Genomic DNA, 15,947 nt, shown 5'->3' on the forward strand with positions numbered 1-15,947 from the left:
TGATAAATTACACTTTATGTATTCTGTATCGATAAATGGCGGCATGTTCATCCAAACTGGTCGAAACAAATAATTTGTTTAAAATAACGGCTAATTTGACGCAGGCACTTTTCTAAGTCAGCTGTAACCAGGGGTCCTCGTGATGTAAACAAGGGTCCTCCCGCAAAAAAAAAAAAAAAAAAAAAAAATGGAGAGGAGCTACAATGGTAACATGAGAGAAAATATTTAAAATAGAAAAGGAAAATGAAAATACCAAAAAGAAAGCTATTCCTTCTCATTATATTTGCGTATGTGGCATTTTCCCTCTATGCTGCATATAATGTCTTCTTCAGCACCAAAGTAATCTCCCGTGTTCACAGGGTGGTGAAGAAAGAGACGGGGGCACTCCCGGGTAATTTCTATTAGCATATTATCTCTTCTGTTCTTCTGTTATCTTGCGCATACGCTGCCTGGTTAACATTTTAATTGTAATTTAATTAAATGTGTGCCTATAAACTGAATGGAAATCGTGTGCTGTGGTTGCAGTTGGTGTCAGAGATGGCGGTGCTGCTCCATTTTTAGCAGGTGATTGGAATCCGTGGGAGGATGAACAGGTGGACTACAACTCCGCTCTGACCAAAAAGAGGGAGGTATTCAAACAGTACCTGGGTCGAGTCGACAAGGACAAACCCAAAAGATACCGGGTGCAAATCTGGGGGAAGGCTGCCATAGGTACGAGGTTTTTTTTTTTTTTAATTATTATGTCATCGTTCTGTCACAGCCCGCAGCGATGGTGTTTGTGTGATTTGGTCGTGAAATGATAATAGTGTGATTTCACAGTGGGGTTTTCATTATTACTAGTGCAGAACATTTTAACACACTAGTTTTTCCTTGTATTGGATTAGATAGAATATCAATGTCGTGTGATTGATGATTTATTTTGTATTTTGGTTTCCATTTTGAACAACATATAATTATTTTAGTGTTTCACTTTAAGTTATTGTCATTTATTCAGTTAAACAGTGGAACAGATTGTTAATCCTCCGTGAAGATGAAGTGAAAGAAACATTGAGTCTAATGTATAAAGTAATAGAGAATAATTTAAAAGCTTTGGAAATAATTACCAAATTTTAGTAGCATGATGAAAAATTGCAGCATAACGACCAAGTGAAGAAGTTGAGTATACATGATATATATTATTTAAATGTATTAAATACATTATTACATGTATTAATGTAATGTATTAAATATATATCAGCAGCAGTGAAATTGCAGAGGCTGAAATCATATTGGTTTAGCTCAGAAACAAATACTATTATGACCAGATGAAGTGAGCAAATATCAGAGCAACAAACATCAAATGGAACTCCATATCAAAAATGCTTTAAACCGTTTAAAAATCTCTCTATCTCATAATTTTCCTCACTTGAAACAAAATGATTGCATCACAGAGAGAGATTGGCTGAATACCAACAGTATATATAATAGCAGGAGTATCCACAGACATGATGTAAAGACTACATAAAACTGATTTATCCTCTACTGTGGAAGCCAGTCGTAACACATATTGGCATTGCACACGGTGATATTTAAACTCCATTTTTCTCCTCAGGGATTTACCTTTGGGAGCACATTTTAGAGGGACCCCTCAACCCTACTGACAAGATCGCACAATGGAGAGAGGGAGAGCTACAGTCAGGAAAAATAGATTTCAGGTAAACATAAAGTCTTCTTCTGGGATTCTATTAAATACACCGCATCATATAATAACCACTTAATAAGACAGAAGTATCAAATTGATTCATTCCCCCTCCCTTGCCTCTCCATAGTTTCTACACGGGTCCTGCTGTGGTCCAGGGTCATGTCCCTCTAGATATGAACAGCCTGGTTCTGGTTCTGAATGGCCGTGAGCAGCAGAAGGTCTCTTACTCCACACGGTGGCTGGAGCACGTCCAAGCTCTGGTCCAGTCCCGCACAGTGTCACACGTGGCTGTGGTCCTGCTGGGCAATGAGCACTGCAAAAACGACTTCATTGCCCCTTACCTGAAGAGAAACGGCGGCTTTGTGGACCTGCTGTTTGTAGTGTACGACAGCCCCTGGGTCAACGACAAGGATGTCTTCCAGTGGCCCCTTGGTGTTGCCACGTATGTCATTTCTTACTAGTCCTACATGTGTGTATTTCGACATAGTTAGTGCTCAAAATCCATACATTAAGGTATGAGTTGTCTTTTTAAATGAATACTGTTGGTTAACACGTTGCTCTGTTTTTCTTGTCTCTGTGCAGATACAGACAGTTTCCTATGATCAGGCCGAATACCCAACTGATTACCTCGAACAGGCCGTACCTCTGTAATTTTCTAGGAACTGTATACAAAAATTCCTCCAGAGAAACTCTCATGCAGGTGCTGAAACAACCTGGTCTGGATAAGGAATGCATCACCACTGCCAGGGAGAAGTAAGTCACTGATTTGGATTAAAAAAGTTACGCTTTTCTAATTTCTTCTGTTGCATTGAACTCAAGAACTTCTCACTCAGACTCTTTTTTTAACATAAAAAGATAATTTTAATTATTTGTGATACAACTATTTTGTTTTCATTCTCGTTGGGGTTCTCACATTTCCAGAGACATCAAAATTTATGGTCTTTCGCATGATTTTCAAGTTCTTATCTGGTGAAATATAAGCTAATGACATTAGTAATGCATTTTGAGATGAGTGTTTCTTGAAAATCCTCTGTTTTATTGGTAGCTACATATCTATGTGTTTGGACATTTTAATTGTATAATTGTCTGTGCTGTTATTGCTTTACTTAATCGATTATAAATGCAGTTGAGGTGAGATATCTGCAACGTGAATCATCGTGCATATTTATAACATTTATTCCTTGCCTCAGGTGGCTCCCTCAGGAGACAGCAGACAGCCTGAGACACTATCAGACAGCTCTGACCCAGAGCGAGCTCACACTCTGCCCAGTCGGCATCAACACGGAGTGCTATCGCATCTACGAGGCCTGCTCCTACGGCTCGGTGCCCGTGGTCGAAGATGTACTGACGCCTGGGACGTGTGCGGCCGGGCCCAGCTCTCCCCTACGTCTTCTCAAAGCCGCGGGCGCACCCTTCATCTTCATCAGTGACTGGAAAGAACTGCCGGCCATCTTGGAGAGGGAGAGGGGGATGAGCCAGGAGCAGCGAGTGGACAGGAGGAGGAGGCTGTTGGAGTGGTACGCCAGCTTCCGTCAGCAGATGAAGGAGAGGTTCACCGAGGTCCTCGAGGAGACTTTCTTCAAAAACGGTTGACATTTAACAGCTATACAGGGGTAGACGTTCAATATTGGTTTAATTTATTTTGTGGAGAAATTTGACATACTACTGATGTTGTGAACCTGATGGTGTTCAGTGTAATATTCTTGTGAGGGTTATTATAAAACCGTTTGTGTATGTTGTAAAGCTGCCATAACTAGCCAGTAAAGGGCCCCAGTATCAATGCAGTATATTTATCATGTTAATGTTTACAATGGTGGAAGGTCCAGGTGTTTAGATATACTGAATGATGAACTGCCTTTGCATTATGAGGTCCTTATGTTATTTCAACCATGTTTTATATCTGTTTGTATGCACTTGATATTGTGATTTTTTTAGGAAACACTAAGACTCACTAAGAATGAGATGATAATGTGTTTTTAGGCCTCGTTTGGAGCGATTGTTTTGTGGGTGACTTGAAAATGGATGTTTTTGCTGTGGCATGTGTCACTTTTTCAGAACAAAACATGACAAAATAATTTCTTCTTTGGTCTATTTATTTCAGTGATGTGCTGCATGTTTTTTTTTTAGATGGTGCAAGACAAATAAATTGGAGTGTTGATGTGATGAGTGGATGTGCTTGTCCTGTGCTTTTTATTTTCCCCGCCCTGCAGATGGCGCTGTGGACCAGTTCATTTTTTATGATTTACAATTAGCTCAGTTGAAATGTAAAGCAAAGGGATGGAGGAGCAAACGCATGGTGGTATCCACAAAGTTTGTTCAACTTATACTATTACTCTGTATTTTACTATATATTGTCTTTTTTTGCATTATAAGCTGAATAACATGTAACAATAAAATACACCTAAAATGTATTACCTTCATTACTGGCTGACTTGTGTATAAGGTGTGTCCAGGGAATAAGGCCAAATCCATATATTTGAAGCAATATTTGGTGTATGGGATCTTCTATTGTAGTAGGCATTTTGGTTTTCATTACAAGTAATACTAAGGCAGTTATACTGTATGGTATATTCTGTTCCAACAGCTGTGTGGACAGATTTTTTTTTAAAAGCCTTCAGATTTGGGAGTGTCAGTCCACCGGTGTCCACTAGCTCTATGTGTGTGTTCAAATCCCTCCCTCTCCTTCCTCCCCTCGCTCCAGCTGCTGTGTGCTGCAGTCGGCCTGCCCTGTCTGCCCCTGAGCCTGCTGGGAGTTGGAGGGGGGTGAGAGAGAGAGAGAGAAAGAAACCGTAGGGAGAGGGAGAGCGAGCGACGGGGTGAAAGTGTATGTGTGTGTGTGTGCGGGGTCCCGAAACTGGCTGGAAAAGCCACGACCAACAAAGCACACACGCAGGACTTTAAAGCGGGTTTTGTTGGGACTACTTGGGACGACCCCTGAAAGTTGCGTGATTGTTTTTTTTCCCTTCTGCTTCTTCTTCTTCTTCTTCTTCGGTGGTGGTGGTGGCGGCAGCAGCGCTGTTGCTGTGCTCTGATACTTGAGCGGATTCATTGGTCGGAGCAGCATTGCGCATCGGCCCCGGCTGTATATCCACCGCTTATCCACAGAGAGAGAGAAGAGGGACGATGAAGAAGAACTAAAACGCTTTGCTTCGTCGCGAAGTTGAGTCATTTAAAAAAAAAGTGTCATTTTAGAGTCTCGCGCCTCTTCTTCTTCTTCTTCTTCTTTTATTCCTCGCGTTGGTTTTTGTCGTCCTGTGTGGGATGCGTCGGCTGCTGTAGGATTCCCACAGAGAGAGAGAAAAACAGTTTTTTTTTTTTTACAAGAAGTTTACGGACAAGCTTCGAGCTGAATAAGACGGAAAATGTCCACGCCGAGGTTCAAGAAGGATAAAGAAATCATCGCGGATTACGAGAGTCAGGTCAAAGGTAAGAGAGAGTGTCGGAGCTAACGGTAGTTGAGCGCTACCTGCATGAGTCATAGCTGGTGTTGAATTTATACTTACATTTTTTTTTTAAAGTTGGTAAAATATGACCTACTATTGGTGTTTACTGCGAGGTAAACAAGTCACGTGTTCAACCCGAACACCCTATATAACTTTGCTATCCGTAGAACTGCTGCTATGGCGTCAGCATTGCAACTAAATTAGCACAATAATAAGATTGGTAATTTGACTTCAGGGCTGTTTTTTAGTCCCCTTTTGTTTTTAGCACATTTGCACGTGAAAGCCAATGGAAAGTGCTCAGCAGATTCAGATCCCTTATCTTGCACAACATGCAGTAAAGTAATCTGTTATGTCCAATCAGGTTGCAGTCTTTATCTCCTGAGACCTACGTCTTGGTCTGATGCATTTTTTCCATTTTTTTTTATCACGTTGACGTGTTTAACAACCTGTTACTATCAGTGAGATGATGCATGGTTCCCACTCAGCACGATGCAACTGGAGGAGCACAGAACACCTGTATTTAGATATATTATTTTACTATTCTGTGTACAGATAAATGCCACAAGCTTCACTTTCCCAGATTCCTGCTTGCAGAGCAGAGAGTTTATTCCCAGACAGAGCAGCACAGGAAAAGAGGCAGTTTCTGCTCCGGGGTAACCATGGGGATTTGGCCCCCGGCCAACCAGCCCTGTTCTTCGGTGCCATTAGCATGCTGAAATACCACCTATTCACATCCCCATAAACAACCTTGAATCCAGAGAAAGGGTTAAGGTTATCGAGGTGGTGGTGGGGGGTGCTGCTTGAGGAATTACAAGATTGCAGTCGGGTCGGTCTCATTTGCAAGGAATGTCCAGCACCCTTCCTTTCCCCTGTGTGGATGACTAAGGGATTTCAGCCATTAATAGGGGATGATGCACAGTCATAGGGGGATACTGAACCAGGGATGACGAAGCCTCTCCCATTTGTCATGCAGAATCCAGTGGGGGGTAATAACAACAACCTGATGCTACTACTGAGAATAGCTGTTGCTAGACAGGACCACCGGAGTCCTCAGTGAATAGTGTTACGGTGTATTGTTTGCTTGATGCAGACAGGATATAATTTTTTTGAATCCTAGCTATTTGCATAATGTTCTGTATTTCTTTTTTGTTTTTTTTGCATTGCAAATGCCTCGCGGTTATTCAATTTGAGAGTTGCTTGCTTTCTTACGACTCAAATTTATTTTTCGGGACAGATATTTTTGAGGATGTATGAAGATCATCTTTTGTGTTTCATTTAACTTTGACACCATTATTATGTTACATATATATAGTAACATATCTACAACATGTATATGTTTGTGCATGTTGTCAACAAAGACAGTAGTAGGTTACATGACTCCTATAAAAGCAGACCCTGATTGTTCTGGGGGGGGAAACAAATAGATGCCAGACTTGTGTACGTGTAGTTAGCAGTGGAAGAAGATGCATTCAGTCCACATGAAGCAGTCTGTTTCTAGACCAGCCCCCGATCTTGCAGCTGTGAAGTGTTTTATGAGTTAAGAGTTTGCAGTGATAATGAGTGGGATCACATCTGCAGCGTAGCTGTGATAGCCGGAGGCAGATTCTGGTGAACAGACATTGATTGCTCAAGAAGTAGAACAACAAGCAGACCAGAAAGCAGCCAGAGAGCTGATGTTTGATCTTTTGACTCGTGTCCTCTCCGTCTCGCAGTTTCAAGAATTTTGTCTTTAATTCTCTCAATGTTCCCGACAAATATCTGACGTCTGCCGGCACCCAGCAGTTATGCAGATTTACACCCAAAAATGACTAGTTTTTGAGGATGGATGATCGTGTTTTTTTTTTTCATGAGTCACGACAGCAACAATGGAGAGTGGCATTGTTATTCAAGGAAGCACATGTAAAGTACGTAATGTAGTTTTCTATGATGGCTGTCTGTCTGAAAGTCGACGGCTGAGACGACAGTTCTCCGGCCCAATTTGTCATTCAGCTGACATTCACATCTTAAGTACCTCCAAACTGCCTTTTCCTTTTTCCTTTTTTTCCTCTCACAGGTGAAATGAAAATGGATGTCATTTTGGCAATCCGAGGGAATGATCCCTTTATTGAAAAAGCTTCTACGGCATGGGGATTTAATTTTTGCTAATTGCTGAAATCGGCATCTGCATCAAGACTCAGCTTGTTTGTGGAAAAACAAAAACATTAAGAAGATTGGGCTAAGACAGTGGAATTTGTTCGTGTTTTATGGTGCACATCGGTTGCAGTCAATTTAAGTCATTTAAAGCAGACGGGGGAAGGTTGTGGGTACATTGGTATTCTCAGTGAGCCTCAGTGTTGCTGTGGATCGGGGCATAGCAACACTGCTGTGCTTCATTTCGGGAAAGCCTCGGTTTGATGTCTGGCTCGGGGTTGACCGTAGACTTTACTTTTTGATGCCCAGGACGGCTGCTAATATTTCAGAATTGTGGCTGTGCAAAACAGCTACTGGACATTTGTTTTAAATAGAAATAGTCAAATATATGAACGGCAGAACTTGAAGATAAGTTAAATGAAGAAACAGACTAAAAATGGTCGTGATCCAAATTCAGCATTTACAAATAGTGTGGCTCTTAGGGCTACGGCATGACTAATAGGTAGAAACTTCAGTCATAATCAAAATGTCAGTCTTCAATACATACTTGTTTAAGTCTCTCAAAAACAACACTTTCACTACAGTAAAAAAAGGCCATAAAATATGATGATAGACATTCAAAGCTTCATTCCAAAACCTCGATCGAAGCTTTGAATGTAAAAAAAAAAAACCATGTGGCTTGGTCTGATCCACGTTGTTTCCCTCTACAGAGCCAGGGCTGTGTATGAAAGCCTAGCGGACCACGAGGAGATATTCAAAAGCAGAAGTGGAAAACAAAAAGTGCTTGCACAGGCAAAACCAAACTATTTAAGTCGCTTTGGCAACATATCTTATAGGTCACACAATACTAGGCTCTTTAATATGCTCTTAACAAATATATTTGGGATATTGATCATTTAATTTGCTGGACATCTACACTGGAAAAAGCTGCAGGCTAATGTAAACCTACCTCATGCCATGGCTTACTGTTTTTTTTGGGGGGGGGGGGGGGGGGGTCGTGACTCTGATGGCAGGACCCCCTGGACCTCTGTCAAGGGTCCTCTCCCAGATCATCATCCTTTGACCCACCCTCACTGCTGTTTGAAATCAGAGCCCCGCTCCTCTGCAAACTGGAGGAGACGGGTCTGTCCCTGTTTGTGTGCAGGAAGCTGCTCCGAGGAGGTCTGGCCTTAGTTGTCTTTCAAATTAAGGCAGACATCCCAGGTGCAAAGGGCAAAGAGTTGGAGCTAATGGATACAAGGAAACGTCCACAGTTGATTCCTTACATAAGGATACTATTTGTATTATATTCTTTGCCAAATCTTGTTTTATTTAATTGACACATAAGTTAAAGATTTCTTTTACAGAGGGGCATTTTGGATATCTCTTTTTATCAATACACGAATCAGAACATAATGCCAACAGCCATACAAATGTCAATGTTTTTAAGAATATAATATCAGTCTATGAAATATTAACAATGTCCTCTGTTTAAAAAACCTTTTAGAATATGGTTTGTAATGAAACTGCAAAGTTTGGTGAGTTTGTGTGTCTAAGTCCTACTGAAGTGTGAAATCCATTTGCAAGATGAATAGGGTAAAAACTGCAAATATGGTATTATCTAATGCTAACTTTGGGTGGATTCAGGAGAAATCTACAAACTCACCTCGAAGCGCCTAAATGTGTATTTTGGATGCTTTTCTTTCCACTAGTTTAAAAGAAGACATGCTGAGGAGGCAAGTAGCCCAAAATGGACCCGTGTATAAAAAGCAATGTTTTAGCCTGGGGTGTCCCTCCCCTTTTAATAGGATTTGTCTTGTGCTTAAAAGTCATGCGTTTATTTACATTAGTAATAGTGGGAGAGTTAACATTGCCCAGTTGCGTGCCAGAGATTCACCATGCCTGTGTTGTCACACAGTCCAGATCCAGATACCCCCACACATGTGACATCTGGATCTGGACTGTGATCATGCAGAGGCAAAACTGTAATTTTGCCTTTAAGTTGCTCTTTCATGTTGGTTTTTTTCTCTCGTGGAATGAATCCAGCATGTCACCAGACCTCAGCATGTGATGATGTGTGGAGTGTGGTGTGCTGAAGCTGCCTGGTTCTTCAGGCTCACCGTGCTGGAAAAAAACTCACTGGATAACAAACTGGGAATGCTTTAGAGTACTTAAGCAAATAGCCTCTTCAGTGTAATAAATACAAACAGTCACTTGCAGAGTGCTTTCACAGATGGATCAGCCAATAGCCTTTTCACATGAGACGTTTTCAGAAAAAGGTACAAGCACATCATCATTTATCCCCCATCTCTTGTTTTTAGTATTGATTATTCTACCAATTGTTATTGGTGGGAATCTCTAGGCACCTCATGCATAGTTGTACTGAATGCCGTAATAAGATCACATACTGGACAGCTTCTCAGAGGTGTTGATGGAGGTTAGAGGTCGAAAGACCAATGGGATCCTGACACAACCTGGATCTCCACAACATGACACATCCATCCACACACTTACCATCTGTTTTTACTGCCCCCCCTCCCTCTTTAACTGTGTGTGTGGGTCTGTCGTGTGCCTCCACCCGGTGGTGTGGCACTGGTGTGAGTTTGTGTATTTATTTGCATGGGTGGGTGAATGGTTTATGGACAGCACCATCTGTGGCCGGTCACACTTTTTTTGCAGTTTTAATAAACTCTGCTGAGCAAAAGCGAGGCTTCGCTTCCCCTGCTGTGCTTTTCATTGTAGCCATAAAGGCTACCAGGACGTTACTGCAGCCCTGTCTGACCCTTCAACCCCCCCCTCCATCCATGGCCCTGCATCCCTAACCCAAACAAAAAGGCCACAATTCAAGTGTCACTGTTGCAGATAAAGACGAAACAAGAAGCCAGGTGTAATGAACCCTTTGCTAAGCCCCACCCAGCCACCTAGCCGATGCTACACCCCTTTCTTTCTGTTGCTGGTGTCCTAGAGAAGAATCCCTTGGTCCCTGGTAACGAAGCTGGATAACATTCAGTGTGTAGCTGGACTGCATTAGTCAGAGCTCCATGGTGTTAATGGAACTGGACCGTGCTTAGGGAACGTAAAAGAGGAATTAAGACTGAAGGGGAAAAGTGAAATAAAAGAGAGGATTGAAGGCGGATTTGGAGAGATTTTGGCAACTTATTGGACAACTTTTAATTCCTTTGAACCAGTGCAGGGGCCCAACAGATGGACAGACACTGTTAGACCATCAGGCCATGCTGCTGTCTGCCACCCAAGTAGGGCTGGATTAAGGGGAAGGAGACTGGGGGGGAGGGGGGCGGGGCAGTGGTCATAAACTCTGACTTGGTTGACTTGTTTTAATCTGCGTCTGAGTGTTTTCAGCCTGTTCATAAGCCGAATCTGAGCCATTTATGTGTTTAGCGGCGGTCAAACCCTTTTGTTAATATGTATTATGTATACATGCGAGTCTCTCGCTGGTTCTTATTTCCTGTGTTCACTTAAACAATGTGACATCTGTCACTTTGACTTCCTCTTTTCTGTCTCGCTGACCACGACGATCTGTTCACAAGCTGTGGCCTCGTGGACTCAGGTATCCCCCCCGTCCCCCTTTAGCCTCCTTGGAACTGAAGCTGGGCTTTGGAGTCCCAAATCCTCCATCAGTGCTCCAGATGTTACCTCACCTCTGATTCATGGACAGGTGGACACCTTTTTCCCTGGAACTCTCAATGAGCTGTCATACTATGTAAATCGCTTATCTCTACGTGATCGAGATTTGTTTTTACATGCATATTTCCTGCTGGACCTGCAGATTACCACATAACTCCAGTGGAAAAGCATGACTTGAAGATTTTTTTAAAACTTTATTTTACCAGGAAAGTCCCATTGAGATTAAAAACCTCTTGTCCTGGCCAAGAGGCAGCAAAAGTTACAAAGTTACAATATACAGACAACAAATAAAATGATAAAACATAATTTATAAAACATAAAACAATGTTTATTGCATTGTGATAAACACAGTGGGGGGGGGAAATGCTCCACAGCACCGCTAGAGGTCAAAACCCCCCATTGGGAAGCTTTAATCTCACGACCAACACAATTAGACTCTGGTTGCTGGGTAATGACTGTAAAAAATGTAAAAAGCCTTATTTGTTACCACTATTATAATCTGGGTATCTACAAAAACCCAACGTGTTTAAAGTTTGGTTTTATTATACTTGTAAACAAGTGAAGTTTCCTTTCATTGTAGTGCTCCGCCGAGAACTTTCCCTTCGTTCCGCCCGTTTGAGCGACGAGGAGGTTGTGTGTTATGTTTTGACTTCATTAGAGCAGCGAGACATAAACAATCCAAAAACCCAAAGTGATAAGAAATGTCTTGCGTAAAAAAAAAAAAAGAGTAAAGGATGCTCAGTCTCTTGGTAACAACTAAAGTGCTGTATTCACCTTATCTGATCCCGGGCTTTCACTCACGCCTGTATCTCTCTCTCTCTCTATGTTCGGCTGCCTCCAGCTGGCGGTCTTCCCAGCTTTTTCTGAAATAATGCAATTCTAAACAATCAAACGTTTGGCAGGAATGACAACTAAGCAGCTTTTATTGTGCTGACAAGTCGGGCCATGTCTGCGTTCATCAAATGGCTCGTCATATTTCCTGCGCCTGACAAAGACGAGCCACATTACATCAGACTCGTTGTGTTCTGGCAAAAAATATATCATATATATACATATTATCATCTCTCATCATGTTATGATCCCCTGTCAGACTAAATCAATCACTGATCAACAATCCAGCTTCTTTACTGATATGTTTTATCCTCCCTAGAGTTTGTCTTCTAAGGCAGACCTCACATCCAGGCAATGTATGTCCTCCAACAAGTTTCATACACCCCCACACCCCTACTTTTAAAATGCTTTAAAACGTCATTAATCTCTATGGGGTCACATTTATGACCTCGATAATCACACATATCCCCAAAAAAACCCCTCAATATTATTTTTGGGTCTGATAAATGAGGCATAAAACGTGATTTACCCGAAGTGTAAAGTTTCAGTGTTTTTCCAAAAAACAGTTCATCCCTCACTGTCGTAAACTCTTTCCCATCCACCCGTAACACCGACGAACAGAAGTTTAATTTACTGATCACGCACCCCTCCCCCCGTTTTCCTTTCTTCAGCCGTGACCTCCTGACCCGAGGGAAGCAGGCTTTGAGGCCGGCTGCCCTCCTAATCAATAGCCACAGACCACCACCCCTTTAGGCGCAGACCGCCATGTTGGGTCCGCCGGCCCCCGAGGAGAAGTTTGACGGCGGAAATATTATAAAAAAGGAACCGGTCAATGAAACGTCAACTAAAGGGCTTCTTCTTCTTGTGTCTGCCAGCCTGATTGATTATAGCTTAAAGCCAAGACGCCAAGCCTGTCTTTTATTTTCAAATATAATGCAGGCTCGCTGCTGCGGACGTCCCAAAATGTCTACAGCCGTTTCATGTGGTGACTTCTCCCTCTGTCTCTGGTTCCCTCGACGTTCTCAGGTCTGTTTTTAGTAGCGCTGAGAGGAGTTGGAGAGGGTTTCCCATGCTCTCGGCTCTCGGCTTATCAGCCTCACAATGGAGGCTTATTGTGGGGCTGCAGCAGCAGGAGGAGGAGGAGGCCCGAAGCCGACTGTGCAGCTATAGGGTGGATCTGAGCAGCCCCCATGCGGGACTGGTGAGCTCTGGCCTGAACTCTCCTCCATCCTTCCCCCGAGATGGTAACTGGAGCCACAGCTACTCATTGTGCTGCACTGCCAGCGGTCACACATGGAGAACGTCTCAGTGCTCCTTTTTGGATCTTTTCTCTCTCACTCAGCTTCCAAAGAGTTTCTCCACGGCCAACATGTTATCCAGTAAAATAAACTAAAGATGAGTGATGAATTTACGTTTATGTATTTATTTATGAAGCTCCCCCTGAAAACTCCACCGAGCCGCTACGCAACGGCGGTCAGCCATTCCTATAAATATCACGCTTATTGTATTGTCATGAGACCTCCATGTCACGCGGTTCTTATGTAATAGATGAAATAGCTTTCTTTGTATCTTCTTCTTTTTTTTTTGCACGTGGTTTACAGTCCGATGAAAGAAAGGAATCCAGCTGAGTCACCGACTATTTCAAGCACACTTACACATTTTCACATACAGTGGACCGATTCATAGGAGATGAGTAAAAGGCAATGTGACATGCAGCTTTATATCTGGTGTGTCCAGCCCTTTTGTCCCCCGTCCTCTCACTGACCCCTCCCCCCCTTCCTTTCTGTCCAGGACAACTTGACCCCTCTGGTCACCGAAACCGGTGACCTCTGCCCCTTGACCTGAATCCTCAGACCGCAGCTCTGCCAATTAGATGGATGTGCCCGTCACGCTGACAGCAGGGATTGTGTATGTGCCTGGCGGCCATTCAAACCAATAATGAATGGGTTTTTTAATCCCATTTTTTTTTCAGTTAGAGACTCAGACTCTTAATGTGCGTCTGAACTACAAAGTAACCGGTAACTGGAAATAAAAGCTCTTCTTTTGACTAAATTGACCCAGGAAATATAGAGCCTCCAGGAATGGCACCAGAATCTTAGTCCCCCTTTGTGCATTCCTGTTTGTATTTCCACCACAACTTCAGAACCGGCATATTGGTCTGATAACATATTAAATCTGCGGTTCTTTGTGTTTATCGGGTGTTTGGATGAATATAATAAGCTCTAAGTACCTTTGAGGGAATAATCTTGTTTGCAAATATTCTCTTTTCCTGCAAACACAATTTGTTTTTAAAGACAACAATCATTCATCACCCCCTGTTCTATTTGGTGGCACCCAAAACCAAATTTAGTTCCTGGTTACTCTGCTTGAAAATTGGGTAAAACTTCTAATGGTTCCTATGTTGAACATTTGTGTTTTTCCACAGGCGAGTAACAAACTTAAGCATAACATTTAACGCTTCCATCAGCACATATCCATCTACTTAGTGTTTATTGATGTCTATGTGAGGAAATCCTGTGAAGGAACCGGCCCGGCAGAGCACCGCATGAAGCTGTAACTCGCTTCTTAGAAATCTTTGCCGTGTCATATCTTTTTCTGGCGTATTTTTTTTTTTAGGTCAAAATGAAGCAGAGCTCTCCTCGAGAAGTCCCTGCTGGTTCCCGACAGCCTGTTTCCTTCCAGTGTAATAGGAGAGGCGTCAGCCGCAGAGCAAAGTTACTTTTTAGGATCAGACCGTTCTGGAAATAGAACCAGTGTGACACTGTCCTGGTCTGCCCCCCTTTTTCTGAAAAAGGACACAAATGGTCACGAAGAAAAATAGTGTAGAGACACGTTTTTATCTCCTCCTTGATTGGAGATTGTATCTGCAGGATGGCAGAAATTGCAGAAGCACCATTATGGGTGAGGGGATAAAATGGTTTAGAGGTGTGCGTGTGTGTGTGCGTGTGTGTGTGCGTACCCTTGCTCCGTCAGCTGCCCAGCATGGACACAGACACTGTGAGCATGCCTCATATATCTTACTTTTTAATCAGGCAGGGTGGAGGAAGCTAGCGTCTCCCCTGGAGTCCTGTGATTTGTCCCGGTTAATGGGGGTGTCACCGGGGGTGTGATGCATGGCAACCTGGCTGGGTGTGTGGCACAAGCGTGACTGGACTGTGGTCTCACACACACACACACACACACACACACACACACACACACACACACACACACACACACACATTTAGGAAAGTATAGCCTCTATCTCCCGGCTCTGTGGGGGACAGAAGAGAAAGCCCCAGTCTTGCTCACTATAGTGTGGAGAAACAAAGAGCAGTGAAAGCTGATCTGTCTGTTCTTTTCTTCTGCCTCCCTCATTGTCCCTCTCTCTCTCTCTCTCTCGCGCTCTGAGCAGCTGCCCCCGAGGTCGATCACGCTCTCCGGCCGCACTCCGCTCAGATCTCGTGGTAATCCGAAAGCACGGAGGGCGTTGGGCCCCGCCGCTGCAGGCCAAACTGACATCGGATTTCACCCTGTCCGGTCTTGTCAAGTTGTGTTCGCGCAGTGACAAAAGCTTTTAATGAGATATTTCTGACGGACGTTTTTTTGAGTGTAAGACGTGTCATCTCAACGCCTGACAGCCGGGCTGAGAGCCTGCTCTCAGAGTCGGCCACTGGTGCTTAAAAAAAGTGGGAGAGGATTGGCAGTTAAGGCTTCCCCGAGGGGAGGTGGGACGAGATAACAGCACCTAACTTTATGTCACTTCCTCCATATTGGCTTCCACTATAATTATCTGGAAATGAGGTCTTTGTGAAGCCCCCTCACTCTCCATGTGTGTGTGTGTCAGAGCTGGCCATGTGAGCCTGACTTGGCCTCTGTTGCCCTGTGATGAAGGGGGGCTGTGGGGGTGTCATTGTGGACTTCCTCATTCTCCACGGCTTGGCTTTCACTGCAGATGCATTGTGAGAGACCGTTCGCTGCTGGCGGCGACCGGGTCTGTGAGAAAGGGGAGTGATGATCCGACCTCGGGTCTCAGTGCAGGAGCCCAGTCTGAAACCCGAGAGAGGCGAGAGATCAGGGTGTGATTTGAGCTCCGTCCTTGTCAGCAGAAGACTTATGAATGATCCAACTACACATATTATTCATATCACGGTCGGACGTTTTGTCAGGCCCGTAAACAGAAATGACTACATAGAAACAAAAGAAAAGCAAAGCCTCTTTGTGTTAAGTTTAACACAGATATCGTAGCTTTGTATTCA

At 43.3% G+C, this 15,947-nt stretch overlaps 2 protein-coding genes across 8 annotated transcripts in view; both read left to right on the plus strand.

Moving 5' to 3' along the window:
- Positions 1-171: 171 nt before the first annotated feature.
- Positions 172-4,008, plus strand: rxylt1 (ribitol xylosyltransferase 1). Its single transcript, XM_084017208.1, has 6 exons — positions 172-391; positions 526-711; positions 1,592-1,694; positions 1,809-2,123; positions 2,264-2,434; positions 2,872-4,008. The coding sequence occupies exons 1-6, from the start codon at positions 244-246 to the stop codon at positions 3,272-3,274; spliced, it is 1,326 nt and encodes a 441-aa protein (XP_083873334.1). The 5' UTR covers positions 172-243; the 3' UTR covers positions 3,275-4,008.
- Positions 4,009-4,470: 462 nt separating this feature from the next.
- srgap1a (SLIT-ROBO Rho GTPase activating protein 1a) overlaps positions 4,471-15,947 on the plus strand; it is a 70,016-nt gene continuing 58,539 nt past the window's right edge. For 4 of the 7 annotated variants that reach the window (XM_084016647.1, XM_084016649.1, XM_084016650.1 and 1 more), the window contains exon 1: positions 4,476-5,107. In XM_084016647.1, coding sequence (XP_083872773.1) covers positions 5,044-5,107 — 64 coding nt within the window. In that variant the 5' untranslated portion in view covers positions 4,476-5,043. Of the gene's footprint in view, positions 5,108-15,947 lie in introns of all 7 variants that reach the window. The other 3 variants (XM_084016646.1, XM_084016648.1, XR_014597666.1) reach the window with 2 other exon arrangements.

The sequence above is a fragment of the Eutrigla gurnardus genome (assembly GCF_963514095.1).
Source record: "Eutrigla gurnardus genome assembly, chromosome: 9".
In the NCBI taxonomy this organism is placed as follows: Eukaryota; Metazoa; Chordata; class Actinopteri; order Perciformes; family Triglidae; genus Eutrigla; species Eutrigla gurnardus.

Coding starts and splice junctions, on each gene's coding strand:
- rxylt1 (XM_084017208.1), top strand. CDS start 244: ATGAAAATACCAAAAAGAAAGCTATTCCTTCTCATTATATTTGCGTAT. Junction 392..525: donor AGAGACGGGGGCACTCCCGG/GTAATTTCTATT, acceptor CTGTGGTTGCAG/TTGGTGTCAGAGATGGCGGT. Junction 1,695..1,808: donor TCAGGAAAAATAGATTTCAG/GTAAACATAAAG, acceptor GCCTCTCCATAG/TTTCTACACGGGTCCTGCTG.